We start from the raw sequence: 26,512 nt of genomic DNA on the forward strand, positions 1-26,512 counted from the left end.
TGGCTTTCTAAGTTGACTGTTTCTTTATTGACACAAAGAAATAACAAAAGATAAAAATCAGGTCTGTAGTCATCTCATATGATAAAATTACCAATTTCTTTCTCCCTTTTGAAATTACCTCCCTTTTTAAACATAGCAAACTCAAAAAGTGAAAAAAAAATCAATAAAATTATCCTTTGCTTAATAAATATTTAGTGGCTCAGAGTTCAGGCAAAATAGCCATGGACAAAGACAGCCACTGCCAGGAGGAGAATGGCATTGACATTCACTATAGTTCTCCATAAAGGCTTCTCAGATGTGTCTCTCAGCTTCTTTTTCTGGGCTTCTTCCTCCTCTTTGCTCAGTTTGTGGCCTGTCTTCTGCAAACCACAGAATAAGTCAAAAGCTTTCCTGAGGCATCCCCCGGGGTTCCTCAGGATTATCTGAAACAAACAAACAAAAAAAGGACAAACAAATGATCACAGAACATGGGAAATAAAACCTCTGTAAATGTAGTACAGACGACTGTAATGAATGATTACAGCCACTTTTAAGTGTTAGAAGAAACCTTGAGAAAAACATAGATAACTTGATTATATAAAAAGAGAAAAGTTGCATTGCATAAAGTTTAATAAAGTCAAAACAAGTGACAAACTGGAGAAAAACATTTGCATCTTATACCAAGAAGGGTTTAATATTCTTAATGAACAATGGACTTTAAAAATAAAGAAGACTTCCATTAACTCCATGTAGACACATATGCATACATAGATAAATAGTTATTAAATTCACTCAAAAAAGAGAAATTTGAAAGGATAAAGATGTGACTATATCTATTTATCTATCATTTATCTATTATAGAGATATATATAAAATGCAATATTACTCAACCATCAAAAAGAATGAAATCTTGCCATTTGCAATGACTTGGATGGAGCTACAGTGTATTATGCTAAGTGAAATAAGTCAGTCAGAGAAATAGAAATATGACATTATTTCACTCAGATGTGGAATTTAAGAAACAAGACAGATGAACATGGGGGAAAGGAAAAAAAAGAGAAGGAAGCAAACTATAAGAGGCTCAACCATAGAGAACAAACTCAAGGTTGTTGGAGGGATGGTGGGTGGGGGATGGCCTGAATGGGTGATGAGTATTAAGGAGGGCACTTGTTATGTTGAGCACTGAGTGTTATATGTAAGTGATGAGTCACTAAATTCTACACCAGAAATCAGTATTACACTATATGTTGACTAACTATAATTTATTAATTTTTAAACTAATAAATTTAGGTTTTTAATTTATATAATAAACACACTCTCTCTTAAATAAACACACTCTCTCTTAAACAAACAGATAAATAAACAAACAAATAAATAAATAAATCACACTCTTAAATAAACAATTATTATTTATTAGTAATTTATACACTAAATAAATTTATTTATTATTAAAGATCTTATTTATGAATTTGACAGAGAGAAAGAGAACATAAGCAGGAAGAGCAGCAGGCGAGGGAGGGGGAGAAGCAGACTTCCCATTGAGCAAAGAGCCTGATGTGGGGCTCTACCCTAAGACCCTGAGATCATCACCTAAGCCAAAGGCAGACGCTTTACTGACTGAGCCACCCAAGTACCCTAGAATTTATTAATTTTTAAAAAATATTTTATTTAATTATTTTAAAAAGAGAGAAAGTGCAAGTGGGAAGGGCAGAGGGAGAGAGAGAGAATTTTAAGCAGATGCTGCACTGAGCACAGAGCTCCACAGTGGGCTCAATCTCATAACACTGAGATCATGACCTGAGTCAAAATCAAGAGTTGAACAATTAACTGACTGTACCACCCAGCCACCCTGACTAACTAGGATTTAAATAAAAATGTGAAACAACAAAAAAATAGAACTTTGAAATAAAATGATACTGAGATACCACTACTAATCTGTCAGTGACAAAAATTTTAAAATTTCACAATATACTTTATTAGTTTGTGTGGAAGCAGGTACTCCCACACATTGGTGCTAGGAAACCATGACTCAACTCTTATGGATGGGAATTTGGTAGTGTACAGCAAAATTGCTTAGTTATTAACCCTTTGACCCAAAACTTCAACTTCTCAAAATCTATCCCAAAGGTAAACTGGTAAAAATACAAAAAGCTCTAAGTACAAGGTTATTTGTTCTTGCATTAGAAAATTTAGAACATAAAAAAAATTTAGAACATAATTCTAAATTCAAATGTCTTTGAAAAACCATAATGAAGGTAAGACTATTCTTGTAAACAAATGGTAAAGAAAATTCTACAAATTAAAAGCTGTGAAATGTAGCAAAGCATTACTTTGAGAAAAATGCCTAGCTTTACTTACTTACATTATAAAAGAAGGGAGCCTGAAAATTAATGAAATAATATTAAATTTAAATTAGAAAAAATAGAGACACCTGGGTACTCAGTTTGTTAAGTATCTACCTTCCATTCAGGTCATAATCTCAGGGTCTTGGGATCAAGCCTTGTATCAGCTTCAGGCTCTCTCAGCAGGAAATTTGCTTCTCCTTCTCCCTCTGCCCCATTCCCCACTCGTACTCTCTCTCTCAGATGCTCTTTTTCTCTCTCTCAAATAAATAAATACAGTCTTAAAAAATAAATTAGAAAAAATAACAACAGAACAAATCCAAATAATGTAAATGGAAGGGTATGCAAAAGAGAAAAGAAGGTAATAAAATAGAAAAGAAGGATAACAATAGAGAATAATAACAAAACCCAAAATTAGTTTTTTAAGAAAAGTAAAATAGGGGGAATTGAGAGGCTCAGTCAGTTAAGAGTCCAGCTCTTGATTGTGGCTCAGGTCATGATCTCAGGGTCATGAGATCAAGCCCTACATAGGTCTCCCTGCTCAGCTGGGAGTCTGCTTGTCTCCTTCTTCCTTTGCCCCTCCCCCTCCTCACACACTCTCTCTTAAATAAATATATATTTTTAAAGAAATGTAATGAAGTATGGTGTATACATGGTGACTAACATAATATAATAAAAAAAGTAAAAGAAAAGTAAAATAGTCAATCCTTAATTAAGATTTATCAAGAAAAAAGAGAAATCACAAAAAATTATATTGAGTCAAAAGGAAGGCATAGCTACAGAGGTAATAGAGATGGAAAAGCCAATAAATAGTATAAATAGCTTTATGTCAATATATTTAAAATGTGTACTAAACTGACGCAATCCTAGAAAATATAATTTTCCCAAACTGATTAACCAAGAAATGAAACATCTAAATACCTCTATAGCCTCTCTTTTTCTCTCTTACACACACACACACACACACACACACACACACACACACACACATTCACTAGGCCTAATGCCTAATGGTATAATTAGCAAAATACCAAAGTTTCAATGCAGAAATCATTTAAATCTTATTGAAATATTTCTAATTCATTCTATAGAACACTATGATTTTAATATAATCAAACAAAGTATAAAAAAGGAAAACTATACAAGACAGTATAACTCAGGAACACTAATATAAAAATCTAAAAGGAGTAGAAGACATTTATCCTCCCCTAGATTTGAGGAATCTACACCAAGCCAAATGAAACAATTACGTATAGTTCAAGACAACATTTCCTGAAGTGCTAAACTTTGTCAATGGTTTTAAAAATGCCAGGTATATCTTCCACTCTGATTTGTTTCTTACTGAAACAAAACAGGATTTTCTAGAACATATCTCAGCTAATTGAACATAACAATAATAATAAAAAGAAACAAATTCACTTTACAACAAAGGCACATCACTTCCAGGACCAGATTAATACAATGGTTGTCATTCTAACCACACAATCAAAATAAAAAACTAAAGCAGACTTTCAAAAAAACAAAATGAAAACAAACACAAACAGGTAAACAAAGATCCACAGGGATGTTTGTTGAAGTTTCCTTGAAGGAAATGAGATTAGAACCTAGTTTCAAAGGATAACTTTTTTCTCTTAGAGAAGAGAGGTAAAAATATTCTAAAGAGCTTGGTATATGTGGGGGAAAAGTGAAGAAATCTGGTTGGCTGGAGTGCAGGGTATATTGAAGAGAATAGTGAGAAACAATTTTGGAGAAAAAGGTGGGACTAGATGCTAGGTACACCTAATCATGATCAATCAAGTTTGATTGGTTGAACATTTAATACGTGACCAGGAACAGGAGATACTGGAATTGATTTTCACCTCAGAGCTATAACACAGATCCATGGATGGATGATGGATGAATCAACAGACAGACTGATAGATAGGCAGATTTATGGGGATATTTTATTTGTAAAGAGTTGTCTTGTCTTGTTTTGTTTTGGTAAGATTTTAAAGTTTCAGTTTGCCATAAACCTAATAGCTTTGTTTTGGGGTGGTAAGATTTTAAAGTCTCAGTTTGCCATAAACCTAATAGCTTTTTCAGAAACTGAATTTACTGGTATTAAAAAATAAAGCAAGCATAAGTAATTCAGGTACATAAAGTTTCCACATGAAAACCAAATGTAAACCAGGTATTACATTCATCAACATCACCATCAGCTTCTTCATGTCTTATCTCTTCTGGATCTAAATCAATTCGTTCCTCTGTACTGTTCCGAAGAGCCCAGCATAGGCGATACAGCTGCACAGAAACCAAAGACAAGCACATTAGTGATGGGAAAATCTTTACAATAATATGATGGTACATTTGTTTATTGTTTATTGTTTATTGTGTAGTGCAAAAAAAAAATCAAATGGCACTTAATAGTGTATGTAACAAAAAAAGGTCTTCTACCACACTAATTCACAAAAACACACTAACCATTTAAAATTGTTTTTTTTTTTTTTAACCCTTCCAGTAGTTCTTAAACAATTTTAAGTAATATGCTTAAAATTCTTACTTCTGGGTTTATAATTTTATTAAAGTCAAAGGTTTATCTAACTTACATATACCCCTGCTTCACTCATTGTCCTTATCATTCAGCTGTTATTAGCTGCATAATTATTACTTTCAGTTTGTCTAGTGGTTACTCTTGTAACTTGTAAAATATCTTCTTTTTTTAAAGAAAGATTTTATTTATTTATCTGAGGAGAGAGAGCGAGCATGGGCAGGGATAAGAACAGAGAGAGAAGCAGACTCCCTGGCCAGCACAGAGCAGACTTGGGGTTTAATTCCAGGACTTTGAGAATTCCATCACCTGAGCTGAAGTCAGATGCTTAACTGATTGAGCCACTCAGGTGTCCCTAAAATATCTTCTTAAGCTTCATTTTTAAATTTATCATGTTTAGGTAGTATCTATGTACTGCTATTAAGTTCTGATAACAATTTATGCTCTTACACATCTATTTCCCAGCCAACCTCCAAACTTCTGTCAACTGTGTCATTATTTTAAAGATGTTATAAGCTTAATAGAATTTTAATTATTTTCTGCAAATGTGATTAATACTTCCATGCTTTATATGTTGATTAGAATTTGAAAACAAATAGCTATTTATATTATTATATGACTTTTTTTAGTGCCATAGATTCAAGACATGTGATTGGACACAATGAATAAATATCAGCTCTAAGTCATTTCAAGGAAATGGTTCCAAATGTCAAATGGGTTTCAAAATTATAACCTATCATATGTTCTAAGTCATGCTTCATTTTAATTGACTTCATATTTAGCTCATGACTTTCTTGTACAGATTTACCAGGATTTGTAATTGGCTTTTTTGTTTGTTGTTGGCATAGCGGGCACATGCACCTTACCACTAAGATTCCTAAATATACTTCATAAGATTTTTTTAAATCCTAATACTTCTTAAACAATATCTACTTTCTTTACTGAAACTCTTTATTGAATTTTTAACTTGGACAAGGCAATCTGTAGTCTTCCCAAGGTAAAAAATTATCATTCTGAAATTTCTGTCTCTGTTAGGTTAGGTCTACAACACTCCTCATGCCTTCCTCTGAAATGACTATTGATTTTTATCAGTTGATTTTGAAAATTCAAACCACACAGTGTATTTATGAAACTGAAACATAAATTAGATAAAGGGTCTCATTGAACCTTCAGATACATATTTTCTAAAAATTATAATAAATTGTAGTTATTTTTATTGCCATAAAAGAGCTTAATATTTATATATTTTTGAAAACTAGCATGTTTTTTAGTGTCTTTTTCACTCAATTCCCAATATTCAACATAAATATTTAGTTATGACTTCTGGTGACATGTCTTAGGTAAAGTAGTTTGAGCCATTCTGTACTTCAGGTTTCTTCCACAATTAATATTTACTACTTTCCAAGGAAATATGCAAATAAATATTACTTCAAAGATTGATTAATGCAAAATAAATGTAATAAATTTAAAAAATATTAGTATATAAGCAATATATCTTTTAAAATGAGTATTTTTAATTTTTTTTTTACCTTTTAAAAATTTTTTATTTATTTTTAAAATTTCTTTTCAGGGGGTGCCTGGGTGGATCAGTGGGTTAAACTGCCTTCAGCTCAGGTCATGATCCCAGGATCCTGGGATTGAGCCCCACATCAGGCTCTCTGCTCAGCAGGGAGCCTGCTTCCCCCTCTCTCTCTGCCTGCCTCTCTGCCTACTTGTGATCTCTATCTGATAAGTAAATAAATAAAATCTTTAAAAAAAAAAAGGAATCTCCACACTTTTCCAAAGTGGCTGCACCAACTTGCATTCCCACCAACAGTGTAAGAGGGTTCCCCTTTCTCCACATCCTCTCCAACACTTGTTGTTTCCTGTCTTGTTAATTTTGGCCATTCTAATTGGTATAAGGTGGTATCTCAATGTGGTTTTGATTTGAATCTCCCTGATGGCTAGTGACGATGAATAGTTTTTCATGTGACTGTTAGCCATTTGTATGCAAAACAGATAATCATGTTCAAAAAATGGGCAGAAGACATGAACAGACATTTCTCCAAAAAAAAAAAAAACAAAACCAGACTAATATTTTCTGGTCTTCTATAGTGTCTTCCCCAGAGATACCTTTTACTGAGAATTTCTGGTGTATATGTTTTAAGGTATTCTGTCTATGCTTAGACAAACTTATATATGTGTATTTTGTTTTCAAAAAGTGGTATTATATAATAGTATATATTTCTGCAAGTGTTTTCCCCCCTTAACCATATCGTGGGCATTTAAAAAAGCAAATAATAGAGCTTCTCAAGTTCTTGAAAAAGCAAATAATAGAGCTTCTCAATTTCTTCTCAAGTTCAGTGTTCTATTGTGTATCCATTCCACTAGTGAGAGAAATCCGAGTTGTCTTCATCTTTTTTCTACAAAAAGCCTTTGGTAGAGAAAATCATTATACATATTATTTTTCCTGCTTGTGCAAGTATTTCTACACAATAAGCTCCTAGAAATGTGGCTGTTGGTTCATAGGGTATGAGAATTTTAATTGATAAATACTGCCCAATTACCTTCCTACATTACAAAATTCATACATTCACCAACAATTTTGGAGAGTGGACATTTCCCAACATCCTTACCAAAACTTGACATATTAATATTAAACATTTATGCTAATTTGAAAGGCATCTCATTGTTCTATTTTTCTTTTTCCTGACAACTGGTACCTGCCTTTTTTTTTTTTTTAAATAAAAAATCTGTGTCAGTGTTTGTGTTGCATATGAAATTCTACTTGCCACTAAATAGTACTAGCTCAGATGAGAGCTCTGCTTTGAAGACTTTTCCAAACTCTTAGGCAACACTAATTACTCTCTTCTTGGTATCCTAAAATAAAGATGAAGATTTACCTCCCAAATGCATTGTGAAGTTTTTTTGAGGTTGAAGCCCATTTCCCAATTCCCTGGAAGGCAAAGAACTCTTATTTTAAAATAAGCATGTATCTACTACTCATTACTCACATGTACATCTGGAATGGGTTTTGTTAGCAGGGAAATTCCCAGGATGACCAGCACAGAAACAAAAAAGAGAATGATGGCAAAGTACAGATAGTGCACTTCACAGATGACCTTGGGACAATCACTGGTAGCCAAACAACTATTTGTTCCATAGACAAATTCTGCAATCATGTGAACGAGGCCAATCACAAGTCCAGTGACTAGACCCCAGAAGGCCCCCTGCAAAGAAAATAAGAATAAAATCAGAATATTTAGAAAAGATGAGAAGCTCATTTGAATAGACCATATTTATTATCCTACCTGCTTTCTTCACTAAGAATCAATAATGATCCAGCAATTGCACTATTGGGCATTTACCCCAAAGATACAGATGTAGTAAAAAGAATGGCTACATGCACCTCAATGTTAATAGCAACAAGGTCTACAAGAGCCAAACTGAAAAGAGCTGAGATGCCCTTCAACAGACAAATGGGTATAGAAGAGATGGTCCATATATACAGTGGAATATTACTCAGCCATCAGAAAGGATGAATACCCAACATTTGCATCAGCATAGAAGGAACTGGAGCACTTCACATTAAAAAAATCTCTTTTAATTCTCACAAGAATTCTATCAGTTAGGCACTGTGATGATCTTTGTTCTACCCAGAAACAAAATGGTTTGCTTAAGATCACAATGATATAAAATGGTAAAGCCAAGATTGGGTCCTGTCAGTCTTACTTCAAAACTTGTGTTCCTCATCATCATGTCCTGTATAATATTTTGTGAGAAATGTAAAGACTGTACTATAAGTGTGCCCTATATATTTACACACTTCAGTGAGAATGAGGAATTGTAACTGACTATGATTGTAATTGAGATGGGCTTTGAGTTGTATAAACAGGGTGGAAAGAATGCATTTTTCTACCAGTGAAAGAAATAATTTTCTCACTCTAGTTTGAAAGAAGTTTTCTGATTTTTACTTACTTGTTCATTAACTCTTTTACAGAAGATGGCAAGCAGGAAGACAGCTGCAATAGGAGGCCCAAGGTAGCTAGAAATTGCTTCTATATAATGGAACAGTTGTCCATTTTGAGATACCTGCACTAATGGGACCCACAAAAAGCTGATGACAATTAATAGAATGATAAATAGCCTGGGGAGAAAACAACATGATTTAAATATTAAACAAAAGTATTATGGGTACTTCTATTGTGTTTTTGTTCTTGAATTCATTCTTGCGGTCATTCACTGATTTTCCAAATAAAATCAAACTCCCAGGGGCACCTGGGTGGCTCAGTCATTACGTGTCTACTCAGGTCATAATCTCAGGGTGCTGGGATTGAGCCCCACATTGGGCTCCCTGCTCAGCGGTGAGGCTGCTTTTTCCTTTCCTACTCTCCCTGCTTGTGTTCCCTCTCTCACTATGTCTCTCTCTGTCAAATAAATAAAAATCTTAAAAAAAGCAAACTCCATGACCTCATGTGAAGCCATGCCATGTTTAATGACCATTGGTTAGCAAAATGCCAATAAAAAAAATTCTTGTCTATAATTAGTAACAGCAGCTTTAACTATAAGGTTAAACATCCATTCATAACAGTTCAAATGTCACCAACTTGTTAATAATTCTCTAACACAATTTATGTAATATATCAATTAGAAAAAAATCAAAGTATTTCTATGAGTAAGTAATTATTTGTATGATAAAGAAAGTGATTTCCATTTTAATCTTTTTTCCTAGCTTGAGGAAAACTAAGTCAAGCTTCCCAGGTTAATTAAAATATCCTTTATTCCAAAATGCTGAGTGAATTGGCCAGAAATGTTAATTTGTGTGTTTTACTACTTGAGTACATTGGCAGGTAGAAAGAATTGGTTAAAATATTGCTAAAAACTGCTTAGAGGTTCCTGGGGTCCAGGGAGAATGACTAAGGTTAAACTTCACAGTATTCTGTGCTTATTGTATAAATAAATGAACAATTTATTGGACTTTCATTACTTTCTGTGCTCACCAGAAATAGAGCTGTGGGGGAGACATGAGGGACAAGCATTTGGGCAAGAGACTGAGGCACAAGTGTCTCACTGAAGCTTTGCCAAACTTCTGCAACCTTGCAGTAATTAAATATGATAAACCATGGAAAGTCTGAACATGATTCCTAGATAATAAACTTTAATGAACAAATAATGCCCACTACCCTCGTTCTCCTTGTTATCATCGTTGGGAAGCAAATAATGTACCTACCTTATCTTATCTTCAGTTGTTTTCCATCATATGTGGAATAAAATCCAAAGTCTTGTTATAGCTTATATGGTCCTACATAATTTCACTTCTAGTTACCTTTTAGACCTTGGTTCTTATCATGCTTCCACTTGCTCATCATGTGCCAGCCTCACCCCTGCTGTCCTTAAATACACTGCACACATGACTGTAGTAAGAATTCAACACTTACTATTCCATTCCCACAAAGCCACTGGGTTTACTCCCACACTTCCCTCAGGGCTTCCTTCAAATGCCACCTCCTCAGGGAAGACACCCTGAACAGCTATCTGAGTGGTTAATCCTGCTTTAATTTTTTTCCCTAGCACTCTCTGTCATTAGACATAGAATATGTTTATTAATTGTCTATCTTCCCAACAAAGGCATAAATTCTACAAAGCAGGAAATTATTTTTCATGTATATGTCCTTTTTTATATTTGTATTCTGGGACCTAGGAGGCATTTAATGAGAGAGAGAGAAAAATTCATTAATTTATTATTGAAACTTAAAAAGTATTCATACCCGAGATCATATGCCTATTAGTGGACTTCTGCTTCTTGGGCTTACTGAATTCAGGTCTTAACACTTTCTCTACCAAAAAACTTAGATCCCTTACTGTCCTTCTTCTATAGCATTTTTCCAGAGTCAAAACCTGGACCAAGTGAGTCCTTGGAATTTTCCCTGGAAGTGCTTAATTTACTAAGCAATTTTTACTGTCTTCAGTAAACTACTATCTGTTATATATGTAGTCAGTTTCTCTTGATGCCCCATTTCTTTATTTTTTAACATCTTAATTTTTTTTTCAGTGTTCCAAGATTGTTTATGCACCATACCCAGTGCTCCATGAAATACATGCCCTCCTTAATACCCACCACCAGGCTTACCCCCTACCCCATAGTTCATAGTCTCTCATGCTTCATCATCCTCTCCAATTTCTCCCAATTCAATTTTCCTTTCCTTCTCCTAATATCCTCCATGTTATTCCTTATGCTCCACAAGTAAGTGAAACCATATGATAATTGACTTTCTCTGCTTGACTTATTTCACTCAGCATAATCTCCTCCAGTCCTGTCCATGTTGATTCAAAAGGTGGGTATTCATCCTTTCTGATGGCTGCATAATGTTCCATTGTATATATGGACCATATCTTCTTTATCTATTTGTCTGTTGAAGGGCATCTTGACTCTTTCCACATTTTAGTAATCATGGCCATTGCTGCTATGAAATTGAGGTACATATGGTCCTTCTTTTCAGTACATCTGTATCTTTGGGTGGCAAAAACTTAACAAGACAGGAAACAACAAGCGTTGGAGAGGATGTGGAGAAAGGGGAACATTCTTACACTGTCGGTGGGAATGCAAGTTGGTGCAGACACTTTGGAAAATAGTGTATAGATTCCTTAAAAGGGGGTGGGAGGTTGGGTGAGTCTAGTGGTGGGTATTGTGGAGGGCACATATTGTATGGAGCCCTGGGTGTGGTGCATAAACAATGAATTCTGGAACACTGAAAAGGAATTTAAAAAAAAAAAAGGAAAGAATTAAAAATAAAGCTATCCTATAACAACCCATTTCTTAATGAATGCAGTTGATAAACCACCCTGTAGTAGTGTGTGGATGACAATTTGGATTGCTTCATGAGATGTACATGGAAACTTCTACAGACAATGTATTAGCCTATGGGAGTAGGTGGGAAATTTATACCCCACGAAAAACACTAGAGTTTAATGAAGATGTAAGTGGAAGAGAGTGTGATGAGAGGAAGAAATAAGAGAAAATCAGAGAGGCATTTGAAAGTCTGAGAAAGCAACTATTTCATTTAAAAGTATGGTCCCAAGTTTTGTATCTGGAAAGAGATAAAGTTGGGTTAAACATCCTCTTAGCGTACCTTCCCCATTCTAGAATTCTATGATTTATTTCACTGAAACCAAAGATGAGAAGGCTCTAGTTCACTTTTATTTCTGCATTTTTCCAGAGAAATTTTAGACAAAAATCAGGATGCGCTCACCGTCCTGCTATAAGAAGCTCTTTCTCATGCCCGTTTCCTAATCTTGGTGTAGAGGTCCATGGTAAAGAGGGTGCTGGCACTGTGGAAGATGGAGGTCAGGGAGCTCATGAGAGAGGCCAACATGACTGACATCATCAGACCTCGCAGTCCTAGGGCCAGATGAGAGTGCAAACATTAGCTAGAAATGGGACTCCATGATCAATGAGGACCTTGCCAAACCAGAGAGTTGTTGAAAAGTGTCACCTGGAACATTTACTAACTGATGCTTCTGTCAATCTGTATCATCATGTGGCATTTCCTGCATATTTCCTGGTGATTTTAGAATAATCCAGTATATAATTTTAGTTATAAATATAAATTTAGAGATAATTTGCTGGAACTTAAATTTTGGAGAGAGGAAACAGTGTTGGGCCATCTTTCTTTGGGCAAGAACCTCTTGGTTTCCTGAAGACTTAGGGAACTGGAGAGGGAATACAATAGTAGGTAGTTCTGTTGAAGTTTTTGGTGGGAAAAGCAAGTAATTTTGAGATATTATGGTCACTTCATCCTCCAATTCTTTCTGCTTATGAGTAATGCCCCTAAAACTCCTAGGACCAAGTTGGAATGAGATGGATGGGTGATGTCATTTGTGGGTGGTGCTCCCTTCGTCCTGACAATGCTTATGTGTGTCAGGAAGGAGAAAGATCACAGAAGTGTTAGCTGACTTTTGATGGACCTAAGGTACAAGAGCACCTGCATATTCTGCTTTGCTTCTGACCAACCCAGATCACCTTTTAGTATCCTAGTAATTTACTTCCTTTTCACATGTGTAATTTATTTTCTATCTCATGAAACTACAATGCAAGTTCCAACATATATGGGATTTTGTGCCTATTTCACTGATGTTTTCTAACCATCAGGGCACTATCTGGCACATAATAGGCACTAAATAAATAGTTGTAAATTGCATAGGTTGGGGTCTATTATTTGGGTATAATTGGTCTAAAGAAAGCAGGATAAATAGTTAACTTCTAGTTTTCTGAATTTATAAGTTTATGTCTATGCAACTCCTTTTAAAAAAGATTTTATTTATTTATTTGAAAAAGAGAGTGAGAGAGAGTGAGTGAGAGACAGTGCAGACTCCCCGCTGATCCTTGGACTTCAGGATCATGACCTGAGCCAAAGAGACACTTAACCAACTACACCACCAGGCATCAAAGATGAGAAGGCTTTAGTTGCAACACTTTTATTGACAAATCCATCACTTAAATTCTCTTGATTGCCTTGGAAGACATCTTAAATCCAAAGGAGTAAAATTCTTCTAATAGGAATTATATCTGATTCATCTCCGTATTCCCCAGGGTCAGCTCAGGGCTGATAACCTATGTAAAGTGCTCAAGAAATGTCTGATGAAGACAACTGAATTAATGGAAGTTAGAATTATTGAGGGTTATACCACCATCTTTCCTCATGGCCCATCTATAGACCAGGTCTGTGAGGCAGTCCCAGCATTAACGTTTTTCTTTTTCTTTTTTTTTTCCGGCTTTATTGAGGCATGATTGACAAATAAAAATTGCATATAGTTAAGGTGTACAATGTGATGTTTATGTACACTGTACACTGTGATATGATTACCACAATCAAGCTAATTAACATATCCATCCCCTCACATAGTTATGGTTTTCTGGTTTTATGGTGAGAACACTTGAGATCTATTCTCTTAGCAAATTTTAAGCATACATTTTTGTTAACTATAATTTCCCTGCTGTCCACTGGTTCTCCAGAACTTAATCATCTTATAACTGAAAGTTTGTATCTTTTGACCAACATCTTCCCATTTCCCCGACCCCCCAGCCCCAGCAACCACCATTCTACTCTATTGCATGAGTTCCATTTCTTTAGATTCCACATATAAGTGACATTATTTGGTATTTGTCTTTCTGTAACTGGCTTATCTCACTTAGCATAATGTCCTCTAAGTCCATCTATGCTGTTGCAAATGGCAGGTTTTCATTTTCATTTCTACACTTCTATCTATCATCTATCTATCTAATCTATCATTTATCTTTTTAAAAATTCTGTTAGTAACCATACAGTACATCATTATTTTTTAATGTAACATTCCATGATTCATTGTTTGTGTATAATACCTGATGAGGGATCAGGAGGCTGGCTGAGGACAAAGCAAAAGCTGGCACCTTGCACCCCCTCTCCACCTGCTCCCCTCCCCTCAGTAATATATGTGACATTCCTAAGGCACCCCTGACTGCCATAAATAAGAAACAAATAGTTAACTTGCAGAGATCACAATCCTACAAGAACAGGAGTCTCCCTTGGTTTACAAATGTCCTAGAGATCTACAAACAAAGAAGTTACCTTATCAATAGCACAATTTCCGGAGACAAATAACTCAGTTCCTCAAGCCCTAATGTCACCCTCCACTCCATAAACAAAACTGAAGGAGGCTGAGGTAGATGGAAATGTAAATATATTTGAATCTCTTCTGAACCTAAATCTCACTAACAAAGACGCTTTGATAGCAGGATTGTGACATCCCACCAGGAATCTCCCAACTATCTTGATGTTAATGGCTGGCCAAAAGACAACATTGATCAAGCTGCAAGGCCTCAGGTATCCCGGCACCTTGTAGGCCCTCTTTAGCATATGAAAGCTCCGTTGAAACCTCCCTTCCCCTCACCTTCCCCCAACCACAAGGTACATAACCTGCCATCTCTCACAACCCGGGGCAGCTCTTTCTGCCCATGGGTCCTTTAATAAACCACCCGATCTTTAATAAACCACCATTTTGCACCAAAGATATCTCAAGAATTCTTTCTTGGTCATCGGCTCTGGACCTCAGCCCACCGAACCTCACCTAGGTTCTAGAACTTCATCAATACCCAGTTCTCCACACAACATGGGCCCTTCTTAATACCTGTCATGGGGCTAACCCATCCCTCAGCTCCCCTCCCCTTTAAAACTATTAGTTTGTTTCCTGGAGTCCATAGTCTTTCATGGTTCATCTCCCCTTCAGATTCCTACCCCCTTCATTTTCCCCTTCCTTCTCCTAATATCTTCCATGCCATTCCTTATGTTCCACAAATTAATGGAATCATTCTATCATCTATCATCTATCTATCTATTATCATCATCTATCTACTGTCTATTATCTATCTATCTATCTATCCACCTATCATCTATCTATCTCTATCATTTATCTAACTATCATTACATTTTCTCCATTCATTTGGGCATGGACATTTTCTTACCATCAGGCATCAGTTCCAGCACCATCATTGGGTAGGCATAGTTACTGCAGCCAACTTCAACACCACAGTGTTTCACACATTCAGAAGGCACAACACAGGCCACTTTCTCTGAGGAGGGATTCATATAAGTATGATCAGTGAGTGCGGCCCAAACAGGTAAGATCTACAACCATTGAACATAGAGACAAGTTGTACATTATGGGTGAGAGGAAAGACATTTGCTGGGAACATTTAGCTCCCTTTGCACTGACCTAAGGAGCAGGGTTCCTCTTGGGGTTGTGGCCCAGCTAGAACATGAGAGCAAACAGGAGGAACTGATTCCATCCTCCAGAGAAGTTGCAAAAGCATAAATCCTCCCAGAGGCACAGAACTCCTGAGATAAAATAACCATAACAGCCAAACAATACTCAGGAAGTTAGTTCCGTGTCCAGTCATTTAGCCCAGTGCTTTCCACCTGCATCTAAGAAGAGGTGTCACTTGTGATTTTTCTCAGGGATGATTGCTCATGTGGGATGAGGTCTCCCTTCACTATGGCAGTTTTACAACACCTTGGCAATTTTTTTTTTTTTTTTTTTTTTGCTTAATATTATTGATGAGGCAGCACGAGGCTGGCTGAAGACAAAGCAAAAGCTGGTGCCTTGTACCCACCCCTCATCTGCTCCCCCTCAGTCCTATATGTAGCATCCCTCAGGCAGCCCTGACTGCCATGAACAATAAGCAAATAGTTAACTTGCAGAGCTCAAAATCCTGCTAGACAGGAGTCTCCCTTGGTTTACAAATGTCCTAAATCTCACTAACAAAGACGATTGTGACATCCCACCAAAAAGTCTCCCAACTATCTTAATGTTAATGGCTGGTCTAAAGACAACATTGATCAAGCCGCCAGGGCAAGGCCTCAGGTAGGCCTCTGACATCCTGGCACCTTGTAGGCCCTCTTTAGCATATGAAAACTCCGTTGAAACCTCCCTTTCCCTCACCTTCCCTCAACCACAGGGTACATAACCTGCCACCCCTCACAACCCAGGGCAGCAGCTCTTCCTGCCCATGGGTCCTGTCCCCATGCTTTAATAAACCACCATTTTGCACCAAAGATGTCTCAAGAATTCTTTTTTGGTCATCGGCTCCAGACCTCAGCCCACCGAACCTCACCTAGATTCTAGAACTTCATCATTATGACAACAGATAGCAAAAAAAAAAAAAAAAAAAAGACTTAAAAAAATCTCTGAGAAACAAACAGGGTTTGGAGGGGACGAGGTTGGAGGGATTGGGTGAGCCTGGTGGCAGATAAAGGAGGGCATGTATTGCATGGAGCACTGAGTGTGGTGCATAAACAATGAATTTTGGAACACTGAAAAAGTTTTAAAAAATAAAATAAATAAAATGTAATTTTAATAGGGAAAAGAAGAAATTAAAAATAGAGATACCCTATGACACTGCAATTGCACTACTGGGTATTTACCCCAAAGATACAGATGTATTGAAAAGAAGGGTCATCTGTACCCCAATGTTCATAGCAGTAATGGCCACAATCACCAAACTGTGAAAAAAACCAAGATGCCCTTTCAAAAGATGAACAGTATGGTCCATATATTAAAAAAAAATCTCCCAGAATACTAACACCATAACACATTAGCTGCTTTTAGTTTTTTAATTCTTTTTAAAAAAAGATTTTATTTATTTATTTGAGAGAGAGAGAGTGAAAGAGAGAGAGCATGAAAAGGGGAGGGTCAGAGGGAGAAGCAGACTCCCCACTGAGCAGGAAGCCTTATGTGGGGCTCTATCCTGGGGCCCTGGGGTCATGGTCTGAGCTGAAGGCAGATAATTGACTGAGCCACTCAGGAACCTCTTTGTTTTTTCTTTTAATTATTTTCTAATCTTTTCCCACAGAGAAATGTCTCTTTTGCAAAACTGTAGTAATTGTTGAGATCATATTTTGTAGTTTGCTTTTTAAAACAATATTTTATTAATTTATTTGACAGAGATCACAAGTAGGCAGAGAGGCAGGCAGAGAGAGAGAGGAAGGGAAGCAGCCTCCCTGCTCAGCAGAGAGCCCGATGCAGGGCTTGATTCCAGGACCCTGAGATCCTGACCTGAGCTGAAGGCAGAGGCTTTAATCCACTGAGCCACCCAGGTGCCCCTTGTAGTTTGCTTTTTATACTTAAACATAATAACAATTTTACTAAGTTTTGAGAAAGTTTTTGGTCTCTTGTGTGTAATTTTCATAAAGGGGGTATACAATAATTTTGTTCACTGTTCCCTACTAATTGGATATATAGGTGTCAAATATGCCAGAATTTCCTGTTTCTGAGCCCCTGCAAAAACTGTTCTTGCCACCTGGAATTGTGTTTTTACTTCCATTCATAATGGGTTTTCTATCTTTTTTTTTTTTTTAAATATTTTATTTATTTATTTTACAGAGAGAGAGAGAGAGAGAGATCACAAGTAGGCAGAGAGGCAGGCAGAGAGAGAGGGGGGAAGCAGGCTCCCTGCTGAGCAGAGCCCCATGTGGGGCTTGATCCCAGGACCCTGAGACCACGACCTGAGCCAAAGGCAGAGACTTAACCCACTGAGCCACCCAGGCGCCCCATAATGGGTTTTCTATTTTATCAAGGTTTTAATACATCTTAAAACCACTACTCAGAGTTCAAGAATAAAAGAAAGAGGATTTATGAATCAATGGCTTGCCTGTGTATAAGATGCGGCTGATCATTCCTGGCATCACCATGAGGAACATGGGCAGCAGTTTCAGGTACCCACACATGATGCAGGCGGCCTTCACATGAGACATGTTCTTACCTGATAGGCAGCGCTGCACAATTACCTGCCAGGAAAACATGACATAGTCATCAAACAACTTGAGGATGATGTAAAAGAAGGTGAGTGCTTCTTTTAAGGGATTAATGTTACAATAAGATATGAGGCCATGAGTAATGGATAATCATGGACTTCAGAGTGAAATCAGAACTCGAATCTCTGCTCTACTTCTTTGAGTATTTGGCCTTGTGACATGCAGATTTTTCATCTCTAAAAAGGTTATCTTCAATTGAACATAAAAAATAAATTAAAAAATGGAAAAAAGAATTAATGATAACTTTAACTTAGAGAAGGATATAAATGGGTCAACTGAAATGTCAATAATTACTAACTTCAATAATCACTAAACTTGTGATTGCATTATACAATTCACATTTTATATGCAACTAATGAATTGTTGAACACTACATCAAAAACGAATGATATACTGTATGTTGGCTAATTGAATATAATAAAAAAAACTTGTTATAAAAAATAAATAAAAGGGTTATTTCTTGCAGGACAGTTGAATATTTGGTATAATGTTTGTAAGACTCTTGATACATACAAGTCAATACACATCAGTACTATTAAAATATTTACAGCTCCTAGGCTGCACTGAAACCATGGCCATGTGCTCCTCCAAGTAGAAGGCTGTCACTGCTGGTCTTTGCCACCAGTTGTGTGATTAAGTTTTGCTTTTAGTGTTGTAGGCACCAAATAAGCCACATACTCATCAGTATCTCTTCACCATTAGAAAAGAATTGTCTCCTTGGGAAATCAAACTCATTGGCATAGAAACATCAGAGTCAGGCAGCCATCAGAAGAGAACCCCGAGACACTAATCTCTAGATTTCTTCAGAATATTCTGAGGACCTCATTGAGTTATGGAGCAAAAATAGTGGTCCTGGGAAATTCAATGTGTATAATTTTACCATTCCACTTAAGTTGTGCAATCCCTTAACTAAGAATTTTCTAGTAAAGCAGGATTTCTACCTATAATGCCATAACTTCTTGACATTTTTCTTCTCAAGGAATGTCAGAATATAGGGATGGCTTTTAATGTTTCATTCTGTTTGGAGAGATAGATCTGTTAAGGATAGCAACAGTGTCACTCAGTGCTGGGGGAGCAGTGCCATCTTTAGACAGAGGGCTTGAAACAGAGAGTTGGAAGAACAACACAAAGGTGAGGAGTGGAGGCCTGTCAGCAGACAAGCAAGGTCAGATATCAAATCTAAGGGTGAATGTGAGGCCATTTACAGGAGATAAATCAGATGGTCAGAGACAAATGTAAATAATAAAGATAGTTACAGAAATCAATGAAAGGATGCACTCTTTGGTAGAGAGGTTGAGAAAATCAGTTTATTTTATATAGAGAAGAGAACTGATTCCTCACTGACACAAGTGACCACTGGCCCAAGATGGGTTAAAATTGTGAAATTATAGGTTTGAGTTGACAGATTATAGATAGTGATGAAAACTTCATTCAAATTTAGTATATGTGCTGCTGAAGCAAGCACGGTGATGAAAACTTCAAAATAAAAAACAAAAACAAACTCAAGTGCTATGAAAAGGAACATCCAAAAAACAAAAAATAAGATCTTGAGAGTTATAAATACAAAGGCAGGAAACTGGAGGATAATATTGAGGAAATTTAGAAAGTAGAGCAAAAAGACCAAGAGATGAAAGATGGGGGATGAAAGATAAGAACACTAGAAAACCAGTTGTAGAAGGCCAACATCCAACAGCAGAAGGTTTCCAAAGGAAAACACAAAATTCCATAGAGGAAAGACAGGTTACATCCAAAGGATCAAGAATAACTTCAGGCTTCTCACCAGTAATGGTAGAAGTCAGAAGACAATGAATTTATGTCTTTGGGAAAATTATTTCCAACTTAGAAATGTGTACATGGCCAGAGGATCAATTTAAGAAAAGTTGAAGTGAAGACATTTTCAAACATGAAGACAAATTTATCTCTTATTTTCCTCACGAATTGCTGGAGAATTCAATTATTGGAAGACAATATAAAAATCTGAAAACTGAAAAACCAAAAGGGAACAATGAAAGAATTTATTTAAATCACCTAGGGATCAAATTTACAAGTAAATTCTGATTCAGTGGGTCTGGGTAACATCTGAGAGCATTTATTTCTAATGTGCTCCAAGGTGATGACACTCCAATGGTTCACCAACCATACTGATTTGCCTGTGGGGCGCTCTGTGGATGAAGTCCTACAGCTGGTTCAGGCCTTCCAGTACATGGATGAGCATGGGGAAGTCTGTCCTGCTGGCTGGAAGCCAGGCAGTGACACAATCAAGCCTAACGTGGACGACAGCAAAGAATACTTTTCCAAACACAACTAGACTGCAGACAGGTGGGAAGCCTGGGCTGTTGGCCTCCACCTGTGCCTCTACATGGATATCCCACTGCTGACCCAGGAAAGGCCAGACTTGCCCCTTTAAACTCCATAGTCCATGACCCTGGAGGTTTGTACAACCATGCTGTACAAAGATTTAGAGAAGAGAAATACAAACCAAAATACTTAACTGAAGGAGCCAAAAATGTTTGCTTTGAGAGACAAATAGGATAGAGAGCAGGACAACAGACATTTATTTTTCATAACAACCCTTGTAGAAGTGTTTGGCTGTTTAAACAATGTGTGTGCATGCACGTGTGTTTATGTGTGTACAAAATAGAAACTAGATGCTTTTCTATGAGTAGAAAAAGAGCAACATAAACATATTTATACATCACACACATACTTTACCTGATCTGTGCACCAGTACCACAGAGCTACTATGGTCATTCCGAATATTGTTCCTGGCCAAGGAAGATCCCCTGTGACAGCATTTCGGAAAATGTGGAAGGAGTCAGCCTGAGGAGTGTAGCACTTGGAGCTGATTATCAGGTTGTCCCCCTCAACTATGGTTGGGATGGCGTTCATGTACTTTTCTGTAAAACTCTCATAGCCTCCCACTTCGGTAAATGCTGCAAAGGTATTGGATAACATGAAATGTTTAATAGAAATCTAATCATATTAAATCTAATTTAATAGAACTAAATCTATTATTAAATATAATTTAATAGGAATCTGTTCATAGTTATTCCTTTGTGGTGGAGGTATCCAAGCATCTCCAATCAGCCTAGTCAAATCTTCAGTGTTCTCGGATCCATGTCTTTCTAGTACTTTCACTGGCATTGGCAATTCTATCATGCTTTCACAAGGTACACAAAGCAAATCACCCTTTAACCTTTCTCCTTATGTCACTTTTGAAAATAGTTTTTAGTGCCTAGGTTTACAGTAAAAATAAAACTGTTATGCAACAGACTTATGTTGATGTCTCATAACCATCCAGAACAGAAATAAGCCTGAAGGTGAGGTAACAGAGTGAGACTAGCAGAATTAGCCATGAGAAAGCCCCAACTCCTCTGAAAAAACCAGAGCAATGGTCTCTCTTGCTGACACAAAGTCTGGCTATTCTGACCTTATGCACAGTCTGGTTTTTCTGATGCAATACTGTATTCTACTCATGCTAGAATAAAAAAAAATGAGAAGATAAGGAACAGATATTGGAGGCAGCAGATTATGTGTAGTGAGGTGAAATGGTGAGAGCCCACTGGGGGTCTGGAAAGGCAAGAGAAATGTAGAAAAGAGCAATAATGTATAGAAACCCTAGAAAGAAGGATGAGCCCAGGCATCTGGGCCCACCTAGGATAAGTTAAATAAAGTAGTACAAAATTCATCAGAGTGTCATACATCCTTAGTGTTGTGGTTGTCATTAATTTACTTCTCCATTACTTATTTCGTTTGGCACCAAAGTGTTTGTATGTGCCAAGCATTGTGCTAGGATTATGTGCAAAATAAATGTGCAGGACAGGAATTCAATCCAATGGAGGATACAGAACTTACAAAGAAATTTTTCTGCTAAGGGGAATACGGTTTTTAACAGCAATAAAGGAATGATGCTAGGAGATGTGAACCTCCTCTCTTCTTACAAGGTTAGGAGAAGGTGACTCTAGAGGTACATCACCAAAACTAGACAAAAAGAAACACAAGTAAGAACAGCATAGAAATTTGCTAAATAGAAAGTTTGCAAGTAATTGGTTACTAGCAGTTGTCTCTAGAGCTGCTCTCAATAGAACTTTCTGCTATGATGGAACAGTTCTATATCTGTGCTGCCCATATGAAAACTACTAGCCATATATTGAGCACTTGAAATATGGCTAGGCAGGGGCACCTGGGTGGCTCAGTGGGTTAAAGCCTCTGCCTTCAGCTCAGGGCATGGTCTCAGGGTCCTGGGATTGAGCCCTGCATTGAGTTCTCTGCTCAGCAGGGAGCCTGTTTCCCCCTCTCTCTCTGCCTGCCTCTCTGCCTACTTGTGATCTCTCTCTCTCTGTCAAATAAATAAACGGAATAAAAAAAGAAATATGGCTAGGCAAATGAGAAAATGAATTTTAAATTTTGATTAATTTAAATTTAAATAGCCATATGTGACTAATGGTACCCATGTTGTGTCAAAATCACCAACTCTCTTTGCGGATTTGTTGACCTTACAGTTTTATCAGTTTTTGCTTCACATTATCTTCAAGCTCTGTAATTGGTACCTGCATATTTAGAATTGTATTTACTGTGGCTTGTGATTAGGTGCATGCATATTCAGAATTGTATTCAGTGCAGCTTGAGTGGTTGGATCATGGTGGCTGCAGGACAGGGGAGGAATGAAAAGACACTTATTTTCATCTTATATCCTTTTGATTTTGCACATGGATTTCCTGGGCAAAGGTAAACAGATACCATAATAAAAGAAAACAAAAATAGGCAAACTGTAAATTAAATTCATTAATAGTGCTTGCTGCATGACTTAAAAGAATGAACTGATACTGATTAAGTGAGAGTCATAAAGGAAAATCCAACCTCTGCTTGTATATTCCAGCAGGAGAGGGAGTAACATACTTTAATAATTTCCATGGCATCAGTCATAACGAAGTTAATAGTCAGTTATCATTATCTTAAACCATTCTTATTTTTAATCCTTCATTTTATGAAGGTTTTATGTAAATAGTTTCTGTGCCTTGAATTCAGTGCACCAATATTTTTGCAAAGAACCAACTCAGTGAAACTGATTTTGTTGATTCCAAACACAAACATATTAAGATTAAACCTGAGCAAGAATTTTTTTTAAAGAAAGGGAAGTTCTTCCCTCATGCTGAGACAGTATAGCAAGAAAGAAGTTAAGCAGATGTTTCAATGATATAAATTATATAAATGGTTAGAAAGTGTAACCATGTAGAGCAGGGAGGCAGCAGTAAAGAGCAGTCTCACCATTTCCAGCCCTAGGCACTGCACATACTGTCATTACTTACCATACCCCATGAGAATAAAAGAACCTATCAGCATGACGATGGTCTGGAGGGTGTCTGTGTAGATAACTGAGGCCAACCCCCCTGTGGAGAGAAAGAAAAGAACCAGGACATTTTATCTTTGTCCCCTCATCTCTTTGCCTTCACCTTTAGGTTCTCCTAAAACCAAACCCTAGAAACTCAGCAAAGAACATATGAAAAGCTCTTGGCTTGGCCACAAGCTTCTCTTGGTATCATTATCTTCTTAATTATGTGTTTCATTGACCCTCCTGTCTCCCTTGCCTGGCCTCAACTCAAATTTCTATGAACCATAGTGAAATTCCACACTCATGTGAGTTTCTCAATATTAAATAGTAGAAAAAGCAAAAGTTTATTATCATGAAAGTTTCCCTTAACAATCCTTTAATTCACTCCATGTAATACTCCATGTATACTGTTTCTCAAAAATTTGGGCACAGCCATTTTTACTCTAGTGTTGAAACACATCATTGATTCATAAGTTGAATGCCAGTTATATAGTCAGTCATTCACTTGTGTTTTGCTTCAGTGTTGTACAAACAACTTCTTTTTCAACTCTAGACTTGCTAGTCTCTCAGTGAACAAGCTATTTTCTTATGAGAGTGTCATTGGAAAACAAGACTGATTCTGTAAAGGAAAAGACTCAAGTCTTCATATTTTATTTATTTTTGAAACATAAACTAAATGTATGAAAATGGCTCTAGAGCTGTCTTGACTGTTCTAGCTGTTATTTTTCTCTATTTTTTCCAACTGAGCTGGTCTAGTTTCATTTTCATAAGTTAGTAAGGGTTGGACACTAGGGGAGTGGATGTGGTCCATGGGAGCCTGCTTGGACTGTTGTCAGATACTTTTTCTCTACAATACACTGCTCCAGTTCTCCTCTCCTGATTCTGCCATTCAGAACCCAGGCAACTTGCATTCATTTGCATCCTGCCTTGAATTTGCCAGTCTCATGTCTGAGCTGCTATTTCATTCTGACTTTGCATGTGTATGATATGATGGATTCCAAATGTCAGTCTGGGTACTGAACACATAGCTGAGCCAAATCACCATTTCTCCACTTCAACTACTACATGATTATCTTCAGTCAAGGTATTCACACCTAATACTAAAGATTTTTTTATTTTGGAAATGGAAATGTTCTGGATGTGCAGTCAAATTCTTCTTTCCTCAATTAATATAAAAACATTTTCATTCCAATATTAGTTAACATGCAGTATTATATTATTTTCAGTTGTACAATATATTGACTCCACAATTCCATACATTGCCCAGTGCTCATTAGAAAAAGTGCCTAGGGGGCACCTGGGTGGCTCAGTGGGTTAAAGCCTCTGCCTTTGGCTTAGGTCATGATCCCAGGGTCTTGGGATTGAGGCCTGCATCGGGCTCTCTGCTCTGCGGAGAGCCTGCTTTCTCCTCTCTCTCTCTCTCTCTGCCTGCCTCTCTGCCTACTTGTGATCTCTGTCTGTCAAATAAATAAATAAAATCTTTAAAAAAAGTGTCTTAACTCCATCACATATTTCATCTATCCCCCAATCTACCTCCCTCTGGTAAACATCTGTTTTTTCTCTATAGTTAAGAGACTGTTTCTTTGTTTCTCTCTCTTTCTCTTTTCTTTTCCTTTGCTCTGTTTCATTTCTTAAATTCCACATGAATGAAATAATATGGTATTTGTCTTTCTCTAACTGACTTATTTTGCTTAGCTCCATTCATATATCTGCAAATGGCAAAATATCATTCTTTTTTATGGCTGAATAATATTCCATTATATGTATATATAATGGAAAGTTATATATATATATATATATATATATATATATATATATATATATGACATATGTATATATAGATATGTAGATATATAGATACATATCACATTTTCTTTATCCATTCATCTATTGATGGACACTTGGGCTACCTACAAAATTTGGCTATTGTAAATAAACCTGCTATAAACATAGAGGTTCATATATCCCTCTGAATCAGTGTTTTGCATTTTTTGGGTAAATACCTAGTAGTATGATTTCTAGATCATAAGGTAGTCCTAGTTTTAACTTTTTAAATGTTTTTTAAAGACATTTATAATTTTTAAAAATAAACATATAATGTATTATTAGCCTCAGGGATACAGGTCTGTGAATTGCCAGGTTTACACACCTCACAGCACTCACCATAGCACATACCCTCCCCAGTGTCCATAACCCCACCACCCTCTCCTCCCCATCACTTCCCCTGGCAACCCTCAGTTTTTATTTATTTATTTATTTGTGTGTGTGTGTGTGTGTGAGATTAGGAGTCACTTATGGTTTGTCTCCCTCCCAATCCAATCTTGTTTCATTTATTCTTTTCCTACCTCCCACAGCTCCGACATTGCATCTCCACTTCCTCATATCAGGGAGATCATATGATAATTGTCTTCTTCCGATTGACTTATTTTGCTAAGCATAATACCCCCTAGTTCCATCCATGTCATCACAAATGGCAAGACTTCATTTCTTTTGATGGTTGCACAGTATTCCATTGTATATATATACACCACTTTTTCTTTATCCATAAATCTGTTGATGGACATCTAGGTTCTTTCCATAGTTTATCTATTGTGGACATTGCTGCTATAAACATTTGGGTGCATGTGCCCTGTCAGATCACTACATTTGGATCTTTAGGGTAAATACACAGCAGTGCAACTGCTGGGTCATAGAGTAGCTCTATCTTCAACTTCTTGAGGAATCTCCATGCTGTTTTCCAGAGTGGTTGCCCCAGCTTGCATTCCCACCAACAGTGTAGGAGGGTCCCCCTTTCTCTGCATCCTCACCAGCATCTGTCATTTCCTGACTTGTTAATTTGACTGGTGTGAGGTGGTATCTCATTGTGGTTTTGATTTGTGTTTCCCTGATGCCGAGTGATGTGGAGCCCTTTTTCATGTGTCTGTTTGCCATCTGGATGTCTTCTTTGCAGAAATGTCTGTTCATGTCCTCTGCCCATTTCTAGATTGGATTATTTGTTCCTTGGGTG

At 36.9% G+C, this 26,512-nt stretch overlaps 1 protein-coding gene across 1 annotated transcript in view; it reads right to left on the minus strand.

Annotated features, from left to right (window-relative positions):
• Window positions 1-206: 206 nt before the first annotated feature.
• LOC132023762 (solute carrier family 5 member 4-like) overlaps window positions 207-26,512 on the minus strand; it is a 75,042-nt gene continuing 48,736 nt past the window's right edge. The window contains 10 exon segments of the mRNA XM_059409911.1: window positions 207-411; window positions 4,489-4,601; window positions 7,842-8,057; window positions 8,806-8,974; window positions 12,078-12,104; window positions 12,106-12,226; window positions 15,326-15,433; window positions 18,011-18,146; window positions 20,886-21,106; window positions 23,483-23,563. Of these exon segments, the coding sequence (XP_059265894.1) occupies window positions 207-411; window positions 4,489-4,601; window positions 7,842-8,057; window positions 8,806-8,974; window positions 12,078-12,104; window positions 12,106-12,226; window positions 15,326-15,433; window positions 18,011-18,146; window positions 20,886-21,106; window positions 23,483-23,563 (1,397 nt within the window).

The sequence above is a fragment of the Mustela nigripes genome, chromosome 8, assembly GCF_022355385.1.
Source record: "Mustela nigripes isolate SB6536 chromosome 8, MUSNIG.SB6536, whole genome shotgun sequence".
Taxonomy (NCBI): domain Eukaryota; kingdom Metazoa; phylum Chordata; class Mammalia; order Carnivora; family Mustelidae; genus Mustela; species Mustela nigripes.